The sequence below is a fragment of the Siniperca chuatsi genome, linkage group LG10 (assembly GCF_020085105.1).
Source record: "Siniperca chuatsi isolate FFG_IHB_CAS linkage group LG10, ASM2008510v1, whole genome shotgun sequence".
In the NCBI taxonomy this organism is placed as follows: Eukaryota; Metazoa; Chordata; class Actinopteri; order Centrarchiformes; family Sinipercidae; genus Siniperca; species Siniperca chuatsi.
Genome location: NC_058051.1, coordinates 29042046 through 29052407, shown reverse-complemented (window position 1 = coordinate 29052407; position 10362 = coordinate 29042046). Strand labels below are relative to the sequence as shown.

The following is a 10362-nucleotide window of genomic DNA, read 5'->3' as shown; positions in this document are numbered from 1 at the left end:
AGCTAGCATCCAGTTAGCGACCATTTCATCTAAAATCTGTCAATCAAACTTAAATCCCGACTTCCAAAAGTGCACGTTCTCCTGTCCCTACTGTTATTTTTACCCACCCGTTTTGCGGCAAGCCTCGCTCTACTGTGCTGTGATTGGGTAGTACTCGTTACTTGATGGAGCTAGCATCCAATCACAAGGACGCGTTGAAGCAACGAGCAAGCCAATCACAACACAGAAAGGCGGGATTTAAGTTAAAACGGGTGGTTAAAAAAAAAAAGAAAAAAGAAAAAAAAAGAACGCGGAAATCAACACGGAAGTGAGTTTCGTTACTAGCGCAAACGACGTAAAGAAGGAAAACTTGGTTAACTCTGCTAACTCAGCTTCAGGTATTTGAAGACGATTCATTTGTAAACTTGTAAGCTGACCAAATGGCACTCCTCTACAAAGCAGCCTGTTATTTAAAAATTTTGAATGACTTTAGCTTGCTGAATAAATTGTAAGAATTTGGCCTCCGTCGCCCGTCGGTTTAGCCAAGTCATGGGCTAACGTTAGCATTGACAACCAGCATGACACAGCCAGAACTCCGCACAGCTAATGATAGCTAGCTGGCTAACCGCTACTTTTGTTAGCTTCGCTCTGAAAAGTCTTTGTGGCACAAACGAACAGCTCGACACTGGTGAAACTTTTGGATCAGACAGCAACTACATTGTGACGGTCAGACATAACGTTTAAAGTGTTTGTATGCGAAATAGCTGTAAGAATTAAAGATAAAATTGACAAATCGTTTGCCACTCAACGCTTAGTCTCCTAACATACAGTACAGTAGCTAACGTTAACTCCTTGAGGTCATGCCAACATTTTCTGAAGATTTGAGTTTGCCTGCTTCAGATTTAAAAATTAGTTAAAGTTATTGGCATTTCATTAAGTAAGGTTAACTTATAACATATGATTGTCAGGGTTAAACAATATATTTGTTAGTCAAAAGGTCATATTGTAATCAGAACATTTGGGCAGAATGCTTTACAAAGTAGAGGTTATTTCTAATAAAAGTAAAACTAGATGTAGTAGTAGCTAGTATTAAGGGTTGTAGTAACAGTGTAAGAACTAAAAGTATCATTTAGTAGGTAAAAATGACATTTACCTGAGATTTATTTATTTATTGGCCAACTTGTACATTTATATCTGTAAGGAATTTGTCTTGGTTTTGATGCTAAATATTGCTTAAACTGTGAACTAGGTTTCTCTATGAATCCCACATACAAAAGTAATTTATAAAAGTGATTTCTGTCTCTGTCCACAAATTCATGAAAGAATTTCTGGTGGTCAGCACAATAGAAATGGTCCCACAGCACTAAATATTCCAACTTATGTTTCCTCTTTTTTTTGTAGTTTTGTTACTCATATCAATAATAACTAATGCCACAGTAAAATGCTTGCATGGTCTTGTAAACGTGACCCCTTTTTTCTTTTCCTCCAGTATTCGGACTGGTTTACAACAAGATCTAAAGATGTCGTCAGGTGCTCTCTTTCCAAGTTTGGTGAGCGGCTCTAGGGGAAGCTCCAGCAAGTACCTGGTGGAGTTTCGTGCTGGTAAAATGACCTTGAAGGGGAACGTAGTGACACCAGACAAACGCAAGGGCACGGTGTACATCCAGCAGTCCGACGACTCCCTGATTCACTTCTGCTGGAAGGACAGGACGACTGGGAATGTCGATGATGTGAGTAACTATAAACTAATAACTTTAACTCTAGTCAGCAGTAATGTTTTGCAATTTGGTAAGTTCTCTTATTCAAACTACAACTTAACTAATATATATATATATATACTTTAAGCAATAGGTGATTCTAATGGAGTGAAATTTGTAAAGCCAACCATGCTTGTGCTTTGTTGTTTATGTGATGATTTTAGGTCTGCGGCTGAGTAGAATTTAAGACTAACATGTCAACCCCTTTTTAAACAGTAAGATCCCTAACTAAGCCAACAGATCAGTTTACTAGAATTTGATGAGAACTTGTACATAATAGGTGCAGGCTTGCAGTAAATAACTGTCGTTCCTGAGAAATCATATGGAAATAAGACTTTGACAGCTGGTCGATCACTCAGCGTGACAGAAGTTGTTACTGTCTTCGGACATGTTGTAGCAGCACTCCTGCAATGAAAAAAAATGCTTTTTTTCCCTGTTCATTCTGTATTTGTACACACAAGCATTTTTCATACAAGCAATGCTGACACATTGAATCCCAATTTAGCTGGCTTTCCACAGAGAAAGCAAGGTGACCTTGTCTTTATTTCAGAGCTGCAGTGATGTTGTTGCCTTGGTTTTCCCTTTTGGTAATTGGTTACTAATGATTTGTTGTGGCAGAGAAACCTCAGTGTTTTTCCCCTCTCTTTGTTAAATGTCTTATGTTGTGCCTTTCCTTTTCCAGGACCTGATCATCTTCCCTGATGACTGTGAATTCAAGAGGGTGAACCAGTGCACCACCGGACGTGTCTATGTGCTGAAGTTCAAGGCTGGATCCAAGAGACTGTTCTTCTGGATGCAGGTGAGAAGAAGATTTAATTTTTCAAGGGAGAAGAAATGGAGAATGCATGACATCTGTGTCTATTTGTGTGCAGGCAGATGGATGTTCAATAGAGGGAAACTGAGTGGAAAAATGAAGTGGGAGGCAATAAGAGTGATGAGCAGAGAACAAGAGAGATTATTATACTCATGATGACAGGGTGTGCATGGCTGTAATCAGCGTATGTGTCAGGCAGCCACACATTTAACATTTGTTCCCACCAGAAGTTTTCTCCTTTCATCTGCTCCAGTCTGGAGAGAGATTTTTAGTCAAACAAACAAGGTTATATCATCCTGTGGACTCATTTTTGTTAATATTTATAACTTTTATTAAAATAGATTTGCTTCTGACCAAAACAGTTGATACACATTTTGTCTATCTATTAGTTTATTTTATTTGTTTATGAAACAGGATGACAAAAGCACAATTAGTTCAAATTTACAGTGGGTTTTTAAAGTTTTTTTTTTTTAATTTTTTATTATTTTATCTTTTTGGTGTTGTCAAACCTGCCTTGTTTGACCACAAATGAATAACTTAGAAGTGAGTCTGTTACTTTTCTGATTTTCAAGAATTCTTGTTTGCCCCATTTCCATCAGGAGCCAAAGACTGACAAGGATGATGAGCACTGTCGTAAAGTGAATGAGTATCTGAATAACCCTCCCATTCCTGGAACGGCAGGCAGTGGAGGCGGCAGTGGCCACGAACTCTCCGCACTCGGAGGAGAGGGAGGCCTGCAAAACCTGCTGGGAAATATGAGCCACAACCAGCTGATGCAGCTGATCGGACCAACAGGACTGGGAGGACTGGGTGAGCAGGCACTGGATATTTCTTTGACATGTATAAATCTTGACACCCGTCGCAGCAGAGACTCATTAATCTGTTGAGAGAAGGGAAGTCATCCAGGAAATAACCCTCAAAACATCACCGTCCCACCTTTTTTGTCCCATTGTGTCCTCTCTGGGGGATCTTTGTTAGCTGTGACAGCAGTTACCTTCAAGTTGACATGTAAATGTATGTTTTTAAAAGCAAATTGCATGTTTTAAAAAGTCAAAGAAATTTAGTTACATATGGCCTGCTGTATAAAAAGACTGGGGTGTGTGTAAGTAAGACACACAAGGTACAGTAAGGGGCCTTCGTAGTAACTTAATGAGACAAAAGCCCTTTCTAGGGTAAGAGTAGAATTACACCACCAGTTTGTTCACTTTATTTTTGTCCAGATTGTCCAAAATTTTATTATAATATTTAAGTACACACATAGTCTGTTTATCAAACACAGTAACACATCAGTGTTAAGCTGTACAGTATATTTCTAAACCAAAATGTCCTGTAGTAATTAGAACAATATGACATAATGTGTATAATAGTGCATAAAGTTCCTTATTTTAAGAGATGGGTTTCCTTGTACTCTCTTTCTTACATGCTCAGCCAGGATATTTATCTTTTAATCAACATGCAGTGAAGCTAAGCTTACAGTCGCTTTTAAATAAGAATCAGAGATCAATTTGGACCCTTTTTGATTTGTTTGCGCTTGTCTAAGGAGGTCTGGGAGCTCTAGCAGGACCTGGACTCGCCAACTTGCTGGGCAGCGGAGGACCAGCCACCAGCAGCTCCTCATCTAGGTGAGACAGAACACCACACACACACACACATCAGCTCACATCACCACTGTCATTACAGATGTCGAACATAGTATATGTAAAAATATGATGATTATTATTAATAAATTACTACTGAATTTATATCTCCTTTTTTCTTCTTCCCTTACCTCTGCTCCTCCTCCTCTTCCTCAGCTCTCGTAGCCAATCAGCAGCAGCCACACCTGCATCAGGCGCAGCCCCCAGACTGAGCTCCTCTCAGGCCCCCACCACCCCTGTGACTCCCGCTGCCTCAGCTGTCTCCCCTACTAGTGTTGCTCCGTCCACACCAGGTACATAAAGTACAGCACAGTTATTATGCATCAAGTTATCAGCCAATTAAGAATCACAAGTTTAAATAAACTAGATAGCTGTACATTCATGGTAATCAGATTTTGGCTACACTTAATGTGCTGCTTTAAAAGTGCTAAAGTCTTACAAGCCACCCTAAGCACAGAGTCAGTCATCATAATATTTAATGTCATCTTTGGTGTTTGATTATATTTAAATACATATTTTAATATGTTAAGAGAGTTGTAATCTGTGATTCATCATAATGCCCAAAAGTGTTACTTACCCGTTTACTGTGTAACCTTTAGAGCATTGCACTTCTGTTCTGGGTATCATACCTAAAGAATCCATTAATAGTTAAGTACATAGCTTCCTAATGATCAATAGAAATCTGGTGGAAATCTGATTCCCTTCAGTCAGTTTCCATTTCTCCCAGGTTCATTAAATTTGGAAATCCTGTCTGGTACACACATTATATGTACAGACTATAAATTACAACTTACTGACATCTACAATGAAGCAGATGACCAAAGAAGCCAAAACACCAGTGACGAACTCATGCTGGACCTGTAAATTTAACTATAAATCCAATCATTCAAGCCATCACAAGGTTTTAACAACCCTACACCTCTTCTACCCCCTTTACACCTGGCAGATATGCTTTTAAGCTGATTACATTTACACCTGGTATTAATGTGTCTCCAGTGTCCACTCGGGATCCGATCGCTCTGTCCAGCTCGAACAACTGAACCTTGGTGGTTGGGCGGCTGGTAGCCCACATAGTTGTTGTATGTGGATTGACAACGCAGTTGCATTTACACTTGTGTTCAATGTGGTCACAATCCGTACTGGGTCCATTTACACCTGTACTTTTTCGTGTGGTCAAGCACTATCCTATTTGAAATCCGATCACTCAAAACACATTTTAATGCCAGGTGTAAAGGGAGTCACAGATATCCCATTGGTTCACACTTTAAAATGATCCATCCTTGTGTTGTGCCCCATCTCAGAATCCTCTTTGTCATCAGGAAATACATCACATTTTGAAAGCCAAGATGCCGTTTTATGGGACCTTTTTTTTTTTTTTTAATGAAGAGTAGAACACAGAGTATCAAGTGTTTAATTTTTAATGCCTTTGCGTTGACACCTCCTTGTTTGTCTCATTTGCAGCCTCAGCTCAGACCCCAGTGGTCCCAGCCTCGGTTGGAAGCCCTGCCTCCCACCAGCCCATCCAGCTCAGTGACCTTCAGAGCATCCTCGCCACCATGAACGTCCCAGCTTCGGCTGCTGCTCAGGAATCAGCGGGTGAGTGGCAGATGATTGAATGTGGGGTAGCAGTCTTGGTATGGTACTGATCTAGTATTTCATCATTGCATAGTCACTACAAGTCACTCTGAATACCAGCATCTGCTAAATGAGGGAGACAAGAGTAGAAGCCAAGAAGAGAAATAGGGTCAATGAAGAAAAGACAAAACAGAGAATTGAGTAAATCCAGGAGTATTTCATGAAATATGACTCATCTGTTCTGTAGTGGACCTCGCGAGTATTTGCACCCCGGAGATGATGGCTCCCATCCTGACTAACGCTGAGGTGCAGCAGAGGCTCCTGCCCTTCCTGCCCAGCGGAGAAAGTTTACTGCAGAGCGCTGACGAGATCCAGAACACAATCAACTCACCTCAGTTCCAGCAGGTAACAGATAAGCACAAAGTAACTCCAAATAAACACTTAAGTTATACTTTTCCGAGACATACAGTGTGTCTTGACTAGAATTTAAGTGAAGTGAAGTGGAGGAAATCGTGGCTGATGGAGTAACAACCTCCAACATGTTGATCCTCTGTGGAAAAGCCAAAGAGAATAACAATAAGAATGTCAAAGGTGTGAGATAGAGGCTGTATTTTTATTATACACTAATGAAGATGCAGCTAAATCAGGTGTTCACAAGCTCTTGGTTGACTAAATGCAGTTTGTTTTAAGCTAATTAGGTATGGGTAGAGCACGAGGAGACGGAACATATGCAGTTGGATACCAATAATCTTCGTGGTGGTGTTATTTGGTAACAGTAATTATAACAGGGTACCACAGTTAATTTAATGAGGCGAAGGATGTTTAATTGCTGCAGCTTGATGTCAGACAGTGTTGAATCAACCCCAGTGACTCATTCCTCCCTCCCTCAGGCCATGAGTATGTTCAGCAGTGCCTTGGCCTCCGGGCAGCTCGGCCCGCTCTTGAGTCAGTTTGGTCTGCCGGCAGAAGCTGTGGACGCTGCCAACAGAGGAGGTGAGACACACACACACACACACACACACGTGGTCTTCTTTTAACAGTAAGGCGCTAAACTTAAGTTGTTTCCACAGTATCTGCAATACTTGGAATATATGATAAATTCTATAGTAACAAAATAACAAATCCCATTTAAAAAAAAAAATTCTAAACCAGGAATTGATAGATCCAACTAACAAGTGTTGTGTGTGTATCACAGCCTGATGGATCTTCTTCCTCTGAGCCATAGAGCTCCATTGTTGTCCAGAAACTATTAAAACACATCAGTGAGCTGCACTGGCTGACATGTTCCTTCATCACCATGAATACACACACTGTAGTTTATTCTGACTCAGTCCCACACACACCATCCTGCTGCCCCAAACACTCACTACAGCACCACATGTGGATTCATCCGCCGCTGAAAATAGTCCCCAACAAATCCACTGTTTCCTCCTGTTTGTTTGATAGAAACTAGTGTCCAGCTGTTTTTTCAGAAATTACTGAGTCTTCAGTAGAAATGAATGGACTTTTGGATGAGGGTCACAGACAGGGTGGGAAAGTTGCAGTATTGGGAGACGGACTAATGCACTGCTGGTCTGGGGATTTTAATGGGGTTTGTTGACGACAAAAAAAGATTAAACAGAGCCATCAGAAAGCACTTCCCTCTTTTGGGACTTTTTGGGTGCAGGAAATAAATTTAGTCTGTGTTCCCCCAATGAAACAGCAGTTTCTACAAAATGTCCTGGGTCCCTGAAGCCAGTAGCTAAATAGGTGCCAGGTAGACCAGGAATATTAGGGATAGGTTGACATTTTATCAAGTCTGTCTTAAAACAATATTAACATTGCTGTACTTGTTCCTTCTGTCCATACTGACAGCAAAGACATCCCTTCCTAAAGCAATTTTAATGTGAGAGGTTCTGTGTAAAATACACTCTAAAGTTCAGCTGCAGCTAATACAATCTGTGTTGTTATAGCAACCAATAAACCATAACACTGAAGTAATATGGGCATGTGAATATAAGAAACTTGAAAAACATCAATCTATCCTTTTTTCTTTTATCCAATCATGTGAACTATTCCTTTTATGTAAAATAATGTTTATGTATTGGTTCTGTTATTTATAAACATGTATTTCGTCTCCTTGTCAGATGTGGAGGCGTTTGCCAGAGCCATGCAGGGCAGTAAAGCAGACTCCAAAGAGAAGAAAGAGGACGACGAGGACATGAGTCTGGATTAGAGCTCACACTGCCAAGCCTCAACTGAGTTTCAGTAAAAATCTGAGATTCCTTTTCATTTCAGTACTTTTCTTTACCCCCCCCCCCCCCCTTAATGTTGTCTTGTCCTTTTTTATACCAAAGGCAACACTCTGCTCCTACTCAGGATGAACAGCACAGGGTTAGCAGAGCTGTGGACACCATGTAAACCGTTTGGCCTAATTGTTTATCATTAGCTCTGTTTTGTTGATCATTACTTTTACTCTGACAGGAGAGAGTCCGTTCTATGAAACAAAGGGGATTGAGCCTTACGTTTGATGTTTTCTTTCTGTTGTTGCACCACAGTTGAGGCTGTCGGAGCCTGAGTGAGTGCTGATACTCTCAGGCTTTTTTGTGATTTACTCTGAATAAAAAAAAATATATTGGCAAACAAGCACTGAAGAGTACAGTTTCTTATGAAAAAGAAAAACAACAAAACCTTTTATTTAGAAATACATTTACAACACAGGGGGCAGGAGTGAGGGGGAGGGACAGCTTATTCCTTCTGTGAGATGTTTAAAAAGTGGTTATTATATTACATACAAGCTTCACACTCATGTTTGGTACATGTTTACATTTATGACGGAATAGAGATGGGAAACGCTGCCTGGAACCTGGACAGGAGCGGACCGGTGGGAATGATTACAGAGGAGGGTGTCCAATACTGTGCACTGACAATACGTTCATTAAATTTGGGTTTAACTGACTGACACAGGATACATTAGAGCTTTCAGAAAAATCTGTTTCTCCGTTGCAATCACAATTTGGATGTTGGCATGAAAACTGGGAATTACAATAACTCCAATATGACTTGAACGCAGCATTATCACCAAGGTTGATCGAAAAGGTCTGCAGAGCAAATATGGTCTCTGGCACTTTTTCCAAAAAAACCCCAAAAACTTAAATTACATGTTAGACTGTGTGTAAGGAGGAGGAGGAGAAAGTGGACTTCTGCCTAAATAATAGTTGCTTAAACTATTAGAGACGCCAGCTCTTATCCCCCTTTTCTCTGTGTTAAGTTTGATCATCTTTGCGTCACTGAGACTTAACGGATATTCCCAAAAGTCCAGTCCTAGTCCCTGTTACAGGTAACATTGCCCATCTGCGCTGCCTGAGGACGTTGCTCATACATTACAGTGTTCACAGTGTACTGACTTCAGTAGGTATTCTTAACATTCTCTGCTAGAGATGCACGATTAACTGCTGTAGACATCATTTACTTTTCTGCAGATTCAGGAAATTTGTTTGGGGCCAAAGGACGAAAATGATTGACAATTTATTTTTCACCACTTGTTTGCAAAAGCAAGAAAAATCAAGCGGTGCTGCCTTTTATTTACAATATACTACACGTTTTATAATTGATTTATGATATTAGAGTTGATATTTGATATCTTGTACCAGTCACTTGTATCAGTGCATCTCTATGTGCAGACACTGTTGTAGCACCCTGTAGCACAAAAACAAACCAGTAATATTGCAACGAAAAAACAGGAAAATATAAAATATACATTTTTCTGAAAATAGAAAATAAATATTAATATATATTTTAAATTAGCCACAGTAACATGACACCCACCACCAGTAATTTGTAGTTGGGGAATGTGAGGATAAGACTGTGTGTGTGTTGGATCTACATGTGTGGGCAGCCCTGCGTCCCCACAGCTCCGTGCACAGCGAGCGGTTTGGACAACGTGGCAGGTCTGTGGTTGACCGTCGCCTGGCGGATGCAGCCCTGGAAGGCCGGCAGGCCGGCAGGTAGACCGGGAACTGTGACGCCAGCTGGTGGACGGAGAGAGGAACAACATGTTACAGAGAAAAGGCGAGAGAAGCAACTAGCCACCAGACCGCTCCAACTGCTTAACCAAACTCATGTCTAACCCCAACCAGCCAATCAGAACATCCACTTGTGTCAGCAACCTGTAAGTGCATGAATGAAAGGGCTGATAGAGAAGCATTACACTACATAATATTAGGGATTGATTTTGAGGGTTTTGAAGTTTTATATTTTTAGAAAAAAGTCAACCTCAAAATTTGTGCTGAATCAGAAAAATATTGAATTATTGTAATACATTAATAATTTAGGTAATTTATTAAGCAAAAATGTTTTCTGTTTCTAGATGTGACACTTTGCTGCTTCTCTCAGTTTCATATAGTTGTAAATTTAATATCTTTGGGTTTTGAACTGTTGCACAAAATTTCAGGACATCGCCTTGAGCTCTGGAATATTGTGATGTGCATACTATTTTCTGCCATTTTATAGATTAAATAATTAATCCATTAATTGAAAAACAAAAACAGATGAACAGTGAGAATAATAGTTGCAATCCTAAAGACTTTCACAAGTCATATCACAAGAATACAGTTGTAAT

The 10362-nt window shown here is 40.2% G+C and overlaps 2 protein-coding genes across 5 annotated transcripts in view; one reads left to right on the top strand and one right to left on the bottom strand.

Moving 5' to 3' along the window:
- The first annotated feature begins 225 nt into the window (after positions 1 to 225).
- adrm1 (ADRM1 26S proteasome ubiquitin receptor) lies at positions 226 to 8387 on the top strand. Of its 4 annotated transcripts, none has more exons than XM_044210150.1 (10): positions 226 to 377; positions 1469 to 1709; positions 2419 to 2535; positions 3150 to 3360; positions 4094 to 4172; positions 4344 to 4480; positions 5649 to 5783; positions 6010 to 6167; positions 6653 to 6755; positions 7889 to 8387. In XM_044210150.1, the coding sequence occupies exons 2-10, from the start codon at positions 1500 to 1502 to the stop codon at positions 7975 to 7977; spliced, it is 1239 nt and encodes a 412-aa protein (XP_044066085.1). In that variant the 5' UTR covers positions 226 to 377; positions 1469 to 1499; the 3' UTR covers positions 7978 to 8387. The 4 variants fall into 4 exon arrangements, with proteins under 4 accessions (XP_044066085.1, XP_044066083.1, XP_044066087.1 ...); XM_044210148.1 differs by having other exon boundaries at positions 4091 to 4172; XM_044210152.1 differs by having other exon boundaries at positions 291 to 705.
- lama5 (laminin, alpha 5) overlaps positions 8024 to 10362 on the bottom strand; it is a 120516-nt gene continuing 118177 nt past the window's right edge. Inside the window, 1 exon segment of the mRNA XM_044210147.1 lies at positions 8024 to 9772. Within this exon segment, the coding sequence (XP_044066082.1) occupies positions 9624 to 9772 (149 nt within the window). The 3' untranslated portion in view covers positions 8024 to 9623.

What these genes read in the sequence shown, in the direction of transcription:
- adrm1 (XM_044210148.1), top strand. Translation starts at nt 1,500, where the DNA reads ATGTCGTCAGGTGCTCTCTTTCCAAGTTTGGTGAGCGGCTCTAGGGGA. An exon ending in TGCTGCTCAGGAATCAGCGG is followed by an intron (nt 5,784 to 6,009) that starts GTGAGTGGCAGA and finishes TCTGTTCTGTAG; the next exon opens with TGGACCTCGCGAGTATTTGC. An exon ending in ACTCACCTCAGTTCCAGCAG is followed by an intron (nt 6,168 to 6,652) that starts GTAACAGATAAG and finishes TCCCTCCCTCAG; the next exon opens with GCCATGAGTATGTTCAGCAG.